General features: G+C 39.1%; 1 protein-coding gene across 2 annotated transcripts in view; it reads left to right on the forward strand.

Moving 5' to 3' along the window:
- adamts17 (ADAM metallopeptidase with thrombospondin type 1 motif, 17) overlaps nt 1-17,582 on the forward strand; it is a 150,653-nt gene that overhangs the window by 82,099 nt on the left and 50,972 nt on the right. For both annotated transcript variants that reach the window (XM_034308734.2, XM_034308735.2), the window contains exons 13-15: nt 2,720-2,889; nt 7,483-7,610; nt 13,986-14,106. In XM_034308734.2, the coding sequence (XP_034164625.2) occupies nt 2,720-2,889; nt 7,483-7,610; nt 13,986-14,106 (419 nt within the window). The remainder of the gene's footprint in view (nt 1-2,719; nt 2,890-7,482; nt 7,611-13,985; nt 14,107-17,582) is intronic.

Genomic DNA, 17,582 nt, shown 5'->3' on the forward strand with positions numbered 1-17,582 from the left:
AATAGCCTTAGGATAAAAAATAAATTATTAAGTAAATCATGTAGTTTTTTTTATTTCTGTCAAGTTTTTCGCGGACCCTCTAGCGCCCTCTTGCGGACCCCAGTTTGAAAACCCCTGGTCTACATTGTTATATCATAACATTAGGTAATAGTTAAATAATGGTGATAATAATAATAGTAATAGGAAAAATAAAATCAAATGTGTAAATTTTCCCCCTAAATGTAGTTGATCAGCAAGTAAGGTTTAGTGTCTGAAGTTTGTTTTTCTTTTTAATTGTGCACTAGAGCTATAACGCTAATGTAGCTAATAAATAATGAAAGTCTGTCACACTCAAAATCTTTGTAAATATCTTTCTCAGACTGCATTCATTTAGAGGAGCAGTTTGTAATTATCAGCGCGCTCTGATGCTTTGATGAGTCATCTTCATCCTCCCACTTGACTCCACCCCTTTTGTTAAAAGTACATCTGGCCAGGGGAAGGGGCAGAGCTTAGCAAAGTTAAAGGCGGAGCAAACATCAATGCTGAAAAAATATAAGCAGAAGCCTTACTTTCATTTTTTTTTTAAAAATAATATGATTTTATTACATATGATTTTAAGTATTACAAATGGCACCTTTAAGTGATCAATCCAAGCCCAGGCCCAAAGTTTGGAGATGAACCAGAAAGCTGGAAGTTACACAGATGATAATACTCTTCCACTCTGAATTTAAATATTTAAATATGGACTCTCTCTCTCTCTCTGCTCTTTTAAAGTGAATTACAAGGTTTCAGGCTTAAACATTGTTTTAGAATTATAATTGTTTTATAATGGAAATTTAACTATAAATAAAAACTATAACTATAAAAATAACTAAGAATCAAATACGCTACACTAGTAGAAGTGTTGTTTTAGAGGTGAGCAAACATTAAATGCAAACATGTGAAATGAAAATACCTGGTACATTAATTCTTTTTAATATTATTATACTCAATATATGACATATTATATAGAAATTAAAGTATTTTAAAGGAGTCACAAAGAGCAGAACTAAAGAAGGTGGTTTTAGCTCTTCATTCTTACACCCTCTATCATGAATCAAGAGGCAAAATCATAAATTGCCCCAGTATCAGTTCCAAATATTTATACCTACAAGGACGCCTGGAGCCGTTATGATTTCCCTGTGGAGTATGTCGGAATGAGTCTGAGTGGGGATATTCATCACACGAAGGCTTGATTTACAGCAACAAATACTGCTTCATGACACTTCTGTTTAGCTGATTTTATAAAAAAAAATAAGAATGAATTGAGTGCTTTCCTTTTCTTGAAATAGCAGGCCTTGTTCCAGCTCTATGAGGCAACATATCCTGGGATTCCTGCTGCTTAGAAATTAATGCTAACTGAATGGTCTTGTTCCAATTGACCTGACTTCTCCAAATCTGAGCCATTAGACGAGACAGATACCATCTGCATAACCTGCTGCTATATTTGACTCAGTAATAAACCTGTAATCTTCACTCTGACAAAAATTAATCATTTTCAATTTCTAATAAATGAGAAGCAAATTTAAAGGGGTTCCAGTGATGGAGGTGTGGCCTCTACCTGTCAGTCCTAGTGAAGAAGGCATGGCCTCTGTACCTGTCAGTCCCAGTAAAGTAGTTGTGGCCGGTGTGCCTGTCTTTTGCAGTGAAGGGGACATGACCTTTGCACCTTTTGGTCCCAGTGATGGAGGTGTGACCTCTGTACCTGTCATTCTCAGTAAAGGAGGTGTGGCCTATGTACCTGTCAGTCCCAGTAAAGGAGGTGTGGCCTATGTGCCTGTCAGTCCCAGTAAAGGAGGTGTGGCCTATGTGCCTGTCTTTTAGAGTGAAGGGGACATGGCCTCTGTTCCTGTCAGTCTCAGTGAAGAAGGTGTGGCCTCTGTACCTGTCAGTCCTAGTAAATGAGGTGTGGTCTCTATATCTGTCAGTCTCAGTGAAGGAGGTGTGGCCTCTGTACCTGTCAGTCCCAGTGAAGGTGGTGTGGTCTCTATACCTGTCAGTCTCAGTGAAGGAAGTGTGGCCTCTGTACCTGTCAGTCTCAGTGAAGGAGGTGTGGCCTCTGTACCTGTCAGTCCCAGTGAAGGCAGTGTGGTCTCTATACCTGTCAGTCTCAGTGAAGGAAGTGTGGCCTCTGTACCTGTCAGTCTCAATGAAGGAAGTGTGACCTCTGTGACCATTAGTCCCACTGAAGGAGATGTGGCCTCTGGGCCTGTCACTCTTAGTAAATTACGTGTGGTCTGTGTGTCCATTAGTCCCAATGAAGGAGGTGTGGCCCCTGTGACCTGTTAGTCCTAGTAAATGAGGTGTGGTCTCTCTGTCAGTTAGTCCAAGTGAAGAAGGTGTGTAGGCCCAATGTAGGAGGCAATGTAAGATTCAACCCTCCTCTTCTCTGCCTGCAGCTGACGCTCAACCACCCTATTATTGTAATATTACTCTATTACAACAGGCATCTGCTGTTATAAAGACTGCATTCGTCACTTTGGTGTTAAATGGACTTGAGACAACTGATATCATGATTCTGCATCTGTGTACTTCAGGTATGTCAGAGTTCCATAACAGTGATTGGCTTATGTAGGTGTCATGTAGCCTCATGAAAACTGGCCTAAGGGTAAATAGTTTGTTAAGAAGACTTAACACAAACACTCAGTCATTCAGGTGAGTGTGCACAGGTGTTAAGTAATTTTGTGTTGTGTCGTTGTAGACCCGGTCCTGGAGGGAAACAGTGTCTGGGGGGCAGTGTGGAGCACAAAGTGTGTGAGGGTCCTCCATGTGCCAAGGGCTCCCCTACATTCAGGGACCAGCAGTGCCAGTCTCATGAGCGCCAGGCAGGCAAGAAGAAGAGCCAGATGTGGACAGCTGTTGTAAATGACGGTGAGGTCTCACACATACACACACACACACACACACACACTCTGTCTTGCATAATATTCACTTGAATTTAGGCAATAGTATAAATTAGACTGTTACTCTGTTACAGACACTGATACAAAACAACATGCCACATAGTTTCCTTTAATACGTAGTGCTCACACACATATACGTGTCACTGTTTTTCATGTGTGATTGTTGGTTTGAGTCCCTCCCAGTGTCCAGGGACTGCTGTAGATTATATGTGTCAGACACAAGCTACAACTTTCCTCCTACTTTCATTATTTTTTCCGTATAACTAACCAAACAACACAAACATTGCATCACCTAAGGCCATAAGCCCATATAATATAAACCTTCATTTGTCAGGAATTTTATCTTGTATCTTGCATTGTATCTTTCATGTAAAGGAGGGTTAGAGAAACAATTTGGGACAAATCCATGGGCCAGAATAAATCTCATGTTTCAGGACTATCATGATTAAATGTTCTCGGATAATATCATTAACAACTGTTTACAGCTGGCACGCAACGAAGTCCCACAAATATGATGTCATGTGTCATTTATACTGTATATTACCTGCTGCTTTCTCTACTGGCACATGCAATAATCCTTCAGATTTGTCCAAAATAGCCCTTATGGTTTATTCCCATGAGATTTCCATTATCGTTCCCAACATTTAATTGCATCCCATAGTGTATTGCCATTGATTGAATGTGGGATTTTAATTGGGACCAGTCCACATTTTTTCCAATCTTCAGCTGTCCAGTTTCTTTGAGACAGTGCTCTATCAGATTCCTGTTCTTGGCTGACAGGAGTGGAGCTCAGTTCTGTCTTCTGCTGTTGTAGCTCATTTGCCTTCAGGTTTATTGTGCTATGCATTCTGAGTTGATTTCTGCTCACCACGGTTATAAAGAGTGGTATTTGAGCTACCGTAGTTGTAGTACTGTAGTGCTTATTTGAGTTACCTTCCTGTCAGCTTGAACCAGTCTGACCCTAACTGCTCTCATCAGCAAGTCATTTATATCCTTAGACCTGCCAGTCACTGGATGTTTCTTGTTTTTTGCACCATTCTGTGTAAACTCTTGTGGCTGTTGTACGTGAAACTCCCAAGAGATCAGCAGTATCTGAAATACTTAAACCAGCCAGTCTGGCACCAACAACCATGCCACAGTTAAAGTCACTGAGATCACATTTTTCCCCATTCTGATGTTTGATGTGAACATTAACTGAAACTCTTAACCTGTACCTGTAACCTTTCATGGAAGTCCTAGGGCTTTGTGTGGGTGTTATGTAAATTTTATGGGGGTGCCATGTGCACCAAAGACATTCTGGACTGTAGGTATCTTTTATGGAAGGCTTTGTGAGAGTACCATGAATTTTCATGGGGTCCCATATATACCCCATGGTTTCCTATGAATGTCCTACAACAGCTCATGGGGGAACCTTGTTTATCTTTTCAACTTTTACTGATAACCCATGAATTCCTGTAGGCATCCCATGGGGATTTTCTATAATCCTTATTCTGTCTTCAGAACTGAAGAAAAAGCTTAAACCCAAAAAAAGCTGCCAAACTAGTCTGCTTCCTCTTGAATGGAATGCAGGGGAAGTTACACTTTTCCTGTTGAAGCTTCAAAATATTGCAACTTGAAAATGATAAAGCTGTGAAACACACGTTTGGTAACTCCCACAACATACATCAGACTTTTGTTGTTATGTGAAAAGGACTCTAGCATTCTACAGAGGCTTTTTTATTTACATTTCTCAAATTATATTCATTTTTGCTTTAATGCTTTGCTCTGCAGCATGTTTAATCACATTTTGATCTGGCTGAATTTCACTGGAGGAAATTATTACAGCTGCCCACCAAATGTCAATTTTCACACGCGACCCAGGTTTCTCATAACAGGATGAGGAAGAAAATGTTTATTTAAAATGCCACTCCTTCTCACACACACACACACACACACACACACACACACACACACACACACACACACACACACACACACACACACTTACTTGTATTACTATCCTTGTGAGGACCTTCCACTGACATAAATATTAATGCAGCTAATTAATGCTGCTATAACTGAATCTAACCATAACCTCTGTAACCAAAAGAAAAGCTTTTTTAGTTTTTGTAAATAGACAGTTTTCCTTGTGGGGTCCTGGCAAAACTCTCCACAAGGTCACCCACTATTAGATATTCCTAACTTTGTGGGGACATTTTTCTCCACCAATATATAAAAACAAGCCCACACACACTTATGAGGTTCTTTTGATGGTCCCCAAGTTTGTCTGTATTATTTTTCCTCATCTTCTAAAGCCAAAATGAACCTGAGACCCCTAAATGCAGTCTCCTCTATTTACAACTGAGTCAGAATCCTCTGTGCACAGAGCTGAGCTGTTGAGGATTAACGGCTTTGCTTGAGGCAACAGTGGCCTTCTGGCAGTCTTGGGATTTGTACTCACAACCTTCTGGTCACTGTTCATCCTTTGTTGCCCCAGATTTAACGTACACGCCATTGCTGTCCTGTTCTGTTTTCTTATTTCTGTTATTTTATCAAACCTGCATATTAAAACCAACGGTCTGTATGTTCAAGAACCACTCACATCCATTACGCCTGTTTGGACATGCTTTCATCTTCTCCTCAGGAAAGCACATGAAATAAGACGAGTGCACCTGTCAGAGAGGCAGTCCCTGATTTTTTAAGTTCGCCCTCACATAACCAGTAGCCACAGCAGGTTGAGGTTCAAAACAATTCAGAATGAACAGATGGACTAAGCAGTAAAACCTCCCCTTGCTGCCACCAGTTTCATTTGGCAGTTGCTGTTCGTTTAGCAGTTTTGCAATTACAAATACAAACAAATGCAAATGAACAAGCTATGAGCTTAACTGAGGTAGTAAGAAAAATGTGGGATACCTTATTTGCCATTGCACTACTTTCAGCTGTTTTAGTCATTTTAGTTACAATTTACTATGTTTACTAAATGCTAGGTTTGACATTTTTGTACTTGAACTTGACTTAAGTTATAAATAAACTTGCTGGTTGCCCATTTAGCATAAAAGTGCAATTTAGGGCTGGGAAATATGACAGTGTAATATTGAGATATCACAATACATTTTTTGGTGATATTACAGGTATTGTAGTATTTTTTAAATAGCATTTGCAAACTCTAATTGGAAGCAGCTGATTTTATGTTACCATTTTATATTGAACCTTTAAGTGTAGTTTTTATTTATTAAAATTATTAGTTTCATCCTTTGCACTTTAAATTAGTTTATTTTTGTAGACATTGTAGACAAAATTATTTCATTGTTTTTTTAAAAAAAAAATTTAAATGCAACACTTCTCTTTTGCTGGCAGTTGGTATATGTATATCACAATATATCCTGTATCCTAGAAATGTATAGTGATAGGATATTTTGTCATAAATGCAAAGAATCTCAGAGGCAAAGCTTCCAGGCCCAGCAGATAAAATTGGGCTAGCCTATCTAACTTAAAATAAAACTCAGTTTTTGCCGTATTTGCTATTAACAAATGGCTTTAAGTGAGTTTTTTTTTACTTTTGTGGAACCAAAACCAATAGCATTACTAGTGGCCAGAAATAAAAAAATGCATAGAATGGTACGAAGTAAAAAATGGGCCTGACTTTGTTCTTGCCTAGACTGTAGATTCTTGGGCATTGGTCTCGATTGATCTTAGTTTCAAACGAGTTTTAAAAACAATGTTTGTGTTGTCTTTTCTTTTCGCATGCAGAAAGTTTGACACAGAGTAATTCCTTCTTCTAGGAAACACAGCCTACTCACTGGCACGATGTACAAATGAATCCAGCTAGTTGAAGCAAAGGCTTGTCCTTGAAAAGGATTTGTTGGTTTTCTGTGTGGATCTTGACTCTGTCTCACTTTCGTTTGGACTCAGTCTTGACTTGACTTGACAACCCCACTTAAGACTTGGCCAGTCCTGGTCTTGAACTTGTCTTGGATTTGACCATGGTGGTCTTGACTACAGTTCTACTCAGCCCTTCTCCATAAATACATGCCCATCTCTTCATATATTTAGTTCTAATGTTGTAAGTTATATACAGTGGGGTCCAAAAGTCTGAGACCGCATTGTAAATTTTTTTTTTTTTTTTTTTTTTTTCATTTAAAATTTGAAAAATTTTTAAAACTGGAAAGTTTTCATTTTTGAAAAATTTAAAACAAAGAAGGGAAATCTTCAATATATTGAATATATCAGTATTAAATGTTCCACATTATTTCTAGGTCACTATTTAAAATCCTCTCTACAAAAGGTCAGATTTTCCTTGAGTACCATTCTTTCATTTCAGATGATGGGATTGATCTAACATGGATTGTCACTATTTATACAAACTGTCATTAATGCCAAAGGGGGACATTCTAAATTAAGAAATCCTGAAATTCATGTAAAGATTCTACATTCTGCTCAAGTTATTGCTGATAATATAATTGGTAATACAAAATATTAATATTGTAATTGTAAAGAATGCAAAATAGATGCATTTTCAGTAGTGGTCGCAGATTTTGAACCCTACAGTATATAAATGATGATTGTATGTTTGTTTTCTCAGAGAAGCCGTGTGCGCTGTACTGTACGCCGGTGGGCAGGGATGCACCGGTGCTGATGGCTGAGCGTGTGTTAGACGGGACGCCTTGTGGACCCTACGAGAGTGACTTGTGTGTACACGGGAGGTGTCAGGTACTGTACTTTTTAGATTGTGTAAGATCGAGATTTCTTTTTTGTTTATTGTATTATGCATAATTTTATCTTTTTTATTTTACCAAATTAACCAATGGTTGATTATGTGATATATGAACATTACTGACATGCTATTTTGGTTTTATTACTCTTTGAAGCTCCTGCCAGTGCTAAACTGGTAGCAATAGGGTTCCTTACATTAGTGCAAAACCAAAGAAGCAAACCTAATCAAAACATATCTTGACTAAATGGCTTAATTTATAGAATTTGTTACAATTCTAAGTTTTTATGTTCATTTTTTAATGAACAATTCGTTTAACACTGCAACAATCAACATTAGCATTTTTTCTTTTGGTAGGAAATCCATTAATCTCAATTAAAACGGATTTCAGTGTGATAACTGTCATACAGCTGCACTCAAGATGCTCTATTTGTGATGATAAGAGGTTCAGTTAATCACTGCTGGCTTTTAAATAGGGCAGATACAATCACACAATCTCACACACACACACACACACACAGAGCTTTCTCTCTCCACAGCTGAATCCCTGCTGACTCAGTATTTGTGTGTGTGTGTGTGTGTGTGTGCGTGTGTGTTGTGTGTAAACTATCCTCCACTGATGCTTCATTTGTTAACAATGGATATGTTTGTCTCTGCCTGTCCAGTCAGGTTTGGCTGTAGTACAGCAATACTGAATTCTTGCATGCTTTCTGCTCCTCTCTCTCTCTCTCTCTCTCTCTCTCTCTCTTTCTCTCTGTCTCTCTCACATGCACGTGCACACCCACACACACACACACACATGCACACACACACACACACACACACACACATGCACACAGGCTTTCATCTGTTATCTGTTTCTCACTGTGTCATGTCTTCACTACATTCATAAAACTTGGTAGAGAGACTTAGAGGAAAAGAAAAGAGAGAGAAAAGAATCCTTAAGGGTGAAGATACAGACAGATGTTTTCAATGTAGCCAGTCCACATGCTGAGACAACACTCACTCACTTACTCACATACACACACACACATACACACACAATTAGGCACCACACACACACACACACACACACACACATACACCAAACACATGTTCTAGGTCAGACAGATGTGGAAGTACAAACAGTATTACATAGAGGACCATAGTATACAAATTATACTCATTTATATAAGGAATAAAACATAATGGTGCATGCTGTTGTAGGAAAATAATCAGTGATGGGGTGGTGTGATACAATTACCACTCCAAAGTTGAATATATGCCAATAATAGCACTCCCTATCATGTCTTGCTGGCAGAGAAGCAATTTGGTACTTTTACAGTGTTATATCAGGTAATATTAATGGATGTTTGGTAGCTAGCATTATTGTAAATAAGGACACACACACACACTTGCACACACACTTATAGGCACACAGACACAAGGTCACAGTTTCACAAGTCACAGGTTTAGTTGCAAACAAAAAGGTGCATAAACACTCATGATCATGGACAGTGTGCGCGCACACACACACACACACACACACACACACACACACACACAAGCACACACGGTTTTCTATCTTACTATCTCTTATCTCTTTTAATGATTACTGTAGCTAATTAATGCTATGCCTTCTCAAATCTAACCCTAACCTTAACCGCAGTAACCAAAAGGAAATATTTAGTTCTTAGGGTTTTTTTTTTTTTTTTTTTAAAAACTGCAGTTTTTGTTAAAACACTTAACCTTTGACATTTGACATTTAGCTCTACCAAAAGACATTCAGTCTACCAAAGGACAGTTAGCTCTATCAAGGGACATTTAGTCCATCAAAGGACATTTAGCTCTACCGAAAGGACGGTTAGTCTACCGAAAGGACATTTAGCTCTACCAAAGGATATTTAATCCATCAGAGGACATTTAGTCTACCAAAGGGCATTTAGCTGTAGCAATGAACATTTAGTCTGAATGACATTTATTCTACCAAAAGGACATTTAGCTCTACCAACAGATGTCTACCAAAGGACTTCTTTGGTCCTAAACACACACACACACACACACACACACAGTAAAGGTCACAGCCAGATTCAGTCACATAAACAAAAAGGTATAAGACACATGAACATGTGTTGGATTCTCTCTTTTTACTCTGACTGCACTTTCATGAAATTACTTCCAGATTCCAGTCAGTCACTAAGTAGCTTGCATCTCTCTCTCTTTCTCTCTCTCTCTCTCTCTCTCTCTCTCTCATGTTTAACACATTAGCACATGCGGAAAACCCCCTGTGAGGTCATTTCAAAGGCTCAGTCTCTAGTCTGTAGTCTGGGTGTGTTACAAATCCATCTGCACTCCCAGCTTAGGACTTTGTTCTTTAGTGCTTTAAAATGAGTGCACACTTCAGCTGCATCCTGCACTTTGGGCTGCTTTCTCTTTTTTCCTTCTCTGTCTGTTTCGATCCAGCTGATTCGCACACTTTGGAAATGTTGGATGTTTTACAGAAGGTTATACAACCACTTATGAGCCCTCTCTCTCTCTCTCTCTCTGTGTGTCTGTGTGTGTGTGTGTGTGTGTGTATCAGTGTGTTAGAGAGAACTGGGTTGAGCTCTTGTTTATAGTATCCCATTTCATTCATGATGTAAGAGATCGGAGATCATCTCTATAATCCCTATTAGCAATCCAATGACATGACGTTTATGACACATTTAAGCAATAACTGAAACTTTAGCAGAGAAGAGGGACCTTCACTGCACCTTTTTGTCATTATATGAAAATAAAGGGGCATCAGACTTTCAGGAACAACAGACTTTCACCTTATTGTTGTCTTTTGGTGGAGTAGAGAAAAAGTTCAAGCTGTCACAAACATATAGATTTGGAAACAGTCTTGAATCCGAAAGTGATCTCAAAAAGTATGACATCACCCCCATGCTTAAAAAGTTACACTGGCCCCCGTTTGTTTCCAAATACAGTAAAAAATACTTCTTTTGGTATTTAAGTACATCTGGAGGACTCTATCCTTTCCTGTAGGCTCTGCACCATATGAGACAGAACTTTGTCATGTGGCTGTCCCAATGACTGTATACAGTTCCCACTGAAATTATTGTAACAGCAAGGCCAACTCTATTGTTTTTGCTATACACTGAAGACATTTGAGTTTGAGATCAAAAGATGAATATGAGATGATAGATCAGAATTTCAGCTTTCATTTTCTGACATTTACATCTAGATGTGTTAATCAACTTAGAACATGGCACCTTTGGTGGCAGACTATCTAATTTTTTGGTGAGCAAAGGTATTGGAACAGATAGTCTTAAAGTAAATACAACTTGATATTTGGTTGTATATCCCTTGCTTGCAATAACTGCACCAAGCAGGTGACTCACTGACATCACCAAACTGTTGCGTTCTTCTTTCGTGTCACTTTTCCAGGCTTCTTTCAGTTGTTGTTTGTGTTGGGGCTTTCTCCTTTCGGTCTCCTCTTCAGGAGGTGAAATACATTGAATTGGCCAGTCTAAAACCTTCCACTTTTTTCCCCTGATGAAGTCCTTTGTTGTGTTGGCAGTGTATTTTGGGTCATTGTCTTGCTGCTTGATGAAGTTCCTCCCAATTAGATTGGATGCATTTCTCTGTAAATTGGCAGACAGAATGGATTCAGGATTCTGCTGCTACAATCATGAGTTACATCATCAATAAAGGTTAGTGAGCCCATTCCATAAGCAGCCATGCAAGCCCAAACCATGACACTAATACCACCGTGCTTGAATGATGAGCTCCTGTGTTTTGGATCATGAGCAGATCCTTGCTTTCTCCACACTTTGGCCTTTCCTTCACTTTGGTAGAGGTTCTTGGTTCCAGAACTTTTGTGGCTCATCTCTTTATTTACTTATGAATTCCAATCTGACCTTCTTCCCATAGTGCATCCTGGTGCCATCTCTTCCCCAGGTAAGCGACGCACACACACACCTGGCCATCCACATGATGTAAAAGAAAACGTGATTCATCAGACCAGGCCCCCTTCTTCCATTGCTCCATGGTCCAGTTCTGATGCTCACATGCCCATTGTAGGCGCCTCGGCAGTGGACAGGGGTCAGCATGGGCACTCTGACCTGTCTGGGCTACGCAGCCCTGTCTGTTCTGACACCTTTCTTTCATAGCCAGCATTAACCCTCCCTCCCCATGCACATCAGTGAGCCTTGGGCACCCATGACCCTGTTGCTGCTTTACCGGTCGTCCTTCCTTAGATCACTTTTGGTAGGTGCTAACCACTGCATACTGGTAACACACCACAAGACCTGCCGTTTTGGATATACTCTGACCCAGTTGTCTAGCCATCACAATTTGGCCCTTGTTAAAGTTGCTCAGATCCTTACGCTTGCACATTTTTTCTGCTTCCAACACATCAACTTAAAGAAGTATTCACTTGCTGCCTAATATATCCCACCCCTTGACAGGTGCCATTGTAACGAGATAAACAATGTTATTCACTTCACCTATGGCTGATCGGTGTACTGTCTCATTCATCTTTTGATCTCAAATCTAGATGTCTTCAGTGTATAGCAAAAACAAAAGAATTGACCTTGCTATTCCAGTACTTAGAAACTTAGTATATAACTTAGATGTTTGGCTCAGTCTCCGTCCACTAACATGGAAATGGACAGGGTTAAAAATGTATTGTACTCTTCCTCTCCATCTCCATGCCTGCACCTCCCTTACCCAATTTAAAACGCAATTCAAAACTGATCTTTTCCGCTTTGCTTTCCCACTCACCTAATGACTCCATGCATCTGCCTTACTGTGCCATCTACTTTTTAGTTTTCTTATCTGTTTATCCCATAATTACATAGACATGTCATTTACAAATTTCATAGACATATCTTTTTCTGGAAGATATTTAAAGAACAGAGATACAAATGCCAGCACTGTCAGAATGGTATTTTGAATTATGGCTCTGACAGTTCAGCTCAAGTTCAGAAACAAATAGTACATCTCCAAATCACATATTCATGTTAGTTTACATCCCTGATGTAGTGTACTGGGGTACTGTGGAAGGAACGTATATGCAAAATGCTATATTATTATATCGCAAAAGGTCAAAATCTCCAAAGCAAGCTATTTAAGAAATCTAAGAGGCCCAAGCAAGTAAGCAGGCAAGTAGCCAGTAATTATAGGTGCTGTATAAAAGCGCTGAAGGCTTGTTATTACAAACTGAGACAATAGCGAGACTTTGCAGTAACATGGTTTATATACATGCAGAGTAACGAGACCCAGGTGAGCTTAATTGACTGAGCTGGTGGATAGTAGACCAGAGAGCCGGGAAGTCTAGCCAGAGATACAGCTGGACTGAGAAGCAGCTGGGATTATAGGTTGTCCTGGATCATGTTCTTCAGATGTGAATTACTGAGTTAGATTGAATTTTTGACTATTTGACATGATCCTCGATTATTTCGTTGAAACTGTTGTCAGACTTGTTGCCAAGACAACAAATCTTGCTGCCAAGAAAACAAATGGAGTTCGCAGGGCTATCTTGTTCCTGCAGAAAATTTGACCAATCCCAGCCACCCCGCAATTATTATTTTTGTTTGTGCCTACTTACAATATTTTCTAATGAACCCAGTTAGTTCGATTAACTAAAATATAAAAAAATTAATAACTTAAATCACACCAACCTTGACCATGATAAAGCACTAATGCATCGCGTAGTACCGTGCTGCATCTAGGATGATCCCTTGTTGATCACGTGGCCTTTTTTGTCCCGCCACATCAAATGTGTCCGTCCACGTGAGGGTAAAAAACACCCATTCCCATGACTTTATTGTTGGGTTCCAGGGGACCCTTGTCTTGATGCACATCTTGACCTTAAGCTCAAGCTGGCTCAGGAGCAGACTTATTCACATTTTCACACACATGCAACACTGCCCCCTAGTGCATGCATTCACATTAGGCGCGATTATGTTTACAGGTGACAGCACATTTGCAGATTCACAGACGACGAAATATGAACTTCCCTTAAGTGTATAGTGCTTAAGGCTAATTCAGTTAATGTTGGTTAGCTAATAGTGAGGCAGCACTATATAATAATCATTAGGTCATATTTAAATATTGGTGTATGATCTACTATTACTCAACATGCAAATAGAACACAGTAACAAATTTTTTGACGGAGGCTCATTTGCATATTTCAGGCTTCTGAGATAAGTGTTTCAAAAGCCAGTATCGCAGTAAGGATTAACAATGTATTGTTCTTCTGTATTGGTTACTATTGCGAGAACTGCTACTCACTGCTACTCGCTGCTACTCAGTAGTCACTCTGTTTACCTCACTAGCGTGAACATAGTGTCAGAATGCTAATTCTACCATTCTAAATGTTTTGTAATCGAACGTTTATTTTGCTTCAGAAAATCGGCTGTGACGGTATTATCGGCTCCTCAGCCAAAGAGGACCGCTGTGGAGTGTGTAACGGAGATGGCAAGTCCTGCAAAATTGTCAAAGGAGACTTCAATCACAGCAGTGGCATGGGTAAGAGGCATACAATGGCATAATACAGGTTATACGGCAATGATTCTTTCTTATATCAGTTGATATGAGTGTATGGTGTTGTCATTTGTGACATCTTTTTGTCTGATGTCTGTTGTCTGATCTCTTTTTTAGTTGGCATTAGTTTGCACACGAGACTTGAAAGATGTTGGAATTGGTTGTCTGCATCTGTTGATGTTTGTGTGTGTGTGTGTGTGTGTGTGTGTGTGTGTATGTGTGTGTGCATGGTTTCCCTTGCATTCCGAGATATCTGTATTTATACATAGTTAAAGTGTTTCTGTGTCTTTCTCTCTGGCAGCTGCTGAACCCACATGACCTTCCAGCAGAGTTAAACAGAAAGATGTCCTTACTGCCAATCTCACTTGCTTTTCAAAAAAAGTGTCCAGAAGCCTAAAGGCAAACCTAAAGGCTTCAAGTCCTTTTTAGTAAACACAAGAAACAAAGCAACTGTTTTCAATTGCATCATTTAGGCTACTCGCTTAGGCTATAACAACCCAGGAGCAGTCAGCCTGAATGCAAATGTGAAAAACAAATCACTTGAATGGGAAAGGACGTGGGAATGCATAAAAGGAATTCACTTCTGGTAGCAGTCTGGTAGAAATTAGCTTCATGCCGAGTTCATCTAGGGGAAATTTAACCCAGCAAAATCACCAATCTTGAAAGCATGAGCGACTAGAAAACAGAAAGACTGTGGTCTCTTTTTTCTTAATGAAATCTCAAATGGAGGAACTGCTAATTAAATAGCTGTGTGCTTTAATCTTTATTTATATAGTCGTTTCCGCCCTCATGAGAGTCAAAAGCCCCTTTTCTTCAGGACTCCATCCGTTGACATGTCTGAATTCATTCCCTATGCACAATATAATGTATTTAGGTGTCAGCTAGTTTGTGGTGTAGGCTGTATTCTCACTGGACAAATTATATTCCAAAAGTAGTTCATTACATTATTACACAGAGTGCACCATGAATCCAGTGTAAAACTAATCAGGGATTGACAAATCACTACCTAGGGCACCTGGGGTAGATTTTGTTTTTTTGTTTGTTTGTAGTTGCCCATCAAACAAGTAGGCTCAGCAACCTGGAAAAAAAAATACTTTCTAGATATTTTTTGCAGAACTAAAGTTTTTATTTGTCATACAGCTATGTTTAAACTTAATGGGCTTCATGAAGATGCTGTAACTATAGCATAGGGCTATAGTTAGCCGAGATCACGCCAACACAGTCTTAAGGGCCAAGACTGAATCAAGACTGAAAACCATCAAAAACCTTGCTATTAGCTAACTATCTTGGGCCAATCCTTTACTTCAGCTATTTGGCCTAAGTTGTGTATTGCCCCAGCAATGTTTTCTAGAAGAAGAAATTACTTCTTGTCAAACTTGCCAGCCAAACTTGTCAAACTGATTTTTACATGCTCTTGGTTGAGAACAAGACCATATTTAGCAAGACCAATGTCCAAGGCCCTAGACAAGTACACCTACAGATGCCAATAATCTGAGACAAATCCAAGACAATTCAGAAAACATCTCAAGACTACATGATGTCATATAACGCTTCTGCTTACTAGATGCAGTCATTTTGTGGTTAAACATATTTAGAGAAAGTAAAGATGCTAGCTAGACTCAGATGAGGACCGAACACGACATCACGTAGCCAACTTATTGGCCCAATTGGAAACCTCGTTAGAAAAGTATAATATATTTGTTTGTTTCCTTTAGTCTGGAATAATGCACTTACCTGCATAGCTAGCTTGCCGTATGTTATTATATTATGTTAGCTACAATTTTTTTTAATAGTTAGTTAGATTTCTGGGACCATATGACTGGGCAGCATGTTTAATGGTTTTACAGTGGTCTGGGTTTGCCAGCTAATTTCTAATGTTCAGTTTGTTCATGTGACAGCGGGTCACAATGACATGTTTCTGGTGCACTCTCAATTATACCTTATTGCTGCCTACTATATAGTGAACATTGTATTGCAAATAGTGAACAAGTGAGTGAGAGATTTCAGACACAGCTTGTTTCAGCAGTAGAGTAACAGTCAATTGGTAACTGATTAAATGTGAGATTTCTGGGCTGGCCCACTTGGTGGTCTGGCAAAAATAATAAAAGAATCTTAAAAACAAATCTGAAAAAAAAAAAATTTACATTCACTTAAAAGGCATTAGATCTGTTTTTTGCATCGTAGTATCCCATTCCTGTGGTACAGAATCATAAATCCTTCATTCACTATACAACTATTTGGCACCCAGCTGTGTGAAATTTACTAAATCCCACACAGATCTTCATAAATCAGCACCGTTGCCATTTCAGCAATAAAACAGGTGCCAACTGGTGTTGTACCAAAACATGGACTCATTTCTGTGCTCTCCTTTTTTTCAGTGCCTCTTTTTCCAACACCAAAATGATCATTCTGTCTTAGCAAGTCCCAGAGTGCCAGGTGTTATCCCGTCTGTCTACATATATACAGTTAACTCCAGAATTATTGGCACCTTTGATAATGATGGGTAAAAGAGATTATGAAAAATGTCTTTGTTGTTAATAAGCTTATAACATAGGATTAATGTATATTTATTATTTCTACAGACCATGCTATATCTGAGCAAGGAAGAACAAATCCATATAATTCTAGTCAATTTGAAAGCGTAGGTATATGCAGAGAAATTAAGGCATGTGGCATCAACATTTGCGTCAGCACATTATTGAGGCATGTTACACCATTACTCCTGACATCATTAACTGTGTCTTTATTGACTGGATATTATGTCTAAATTTGTGTATTGAGAAAAATGGTGGACATATTGAGCAAGTTCTGTAAATAAAAGCTTTTGCTCTGCTGGTTTTTATTTTTCTCCTAGGATGCTGGACTTACGGGACACATTCTCAAGGGTGGCAATAATTCTAGCATTGCTCTGAGAGAAGAAAGGTCATGCTTCCCACCCAGAGAGCAATTATGCTTTCTATTCCCAGCCACAAATAGCTATGTCACTGTCAGGATTGGAGCTCATGAGGGTGTAATCTTAGATACCGGCACCATTTGTGAGCTCAAGCTTGTCTTTTAATGCAGTTTACCACATCACATCACAACAGGCTACTTTTAATTTATTTTTCATACATCAGATAATTGATCCCATTTCAAGTAATACACATTGCAGTGGTTTAGCGTGTGTGACTACAGACTGTGACAGTATAAGGGAAGAAAACTGCACAAACAGCAAATGCAGCAAATCTAATAAATGCATTGGAAAGCATAAATAAATACACAGTGTGCAATTTCTCTACAGAGCAGAAGAAGCATGTGGGGAAAACCAGCCATCTTGAAGTGTGTGAATCTGAAAATACTGAGTGCAAATTGTATGAAATTGTAAATCATAATAGTAGGAGGGTCGAAGAATGTGTGTATAAAATCATTCCCAGTTTCTCCCACTTGGCCACATTTGTAATGATTATGAGTCTTCAGGTATA

The sequence above is a fragment of the Pangasianodon hypophthalmus genome, chromosome 11 (assembly GCF_027358585.1).
Source record: "Pangasianodon hypophthalmus isolate fPanHyp1 chromosome 11, fPanHyp1.pri, whole genome shotgun sequence".
Lineage (NCBI taxonomy): Eukaryota > Metazoa > Chordata > Actinopteri > Siluriformes > Pangasiidae > Pangasianodon > Pangasianodon hypophthalmus.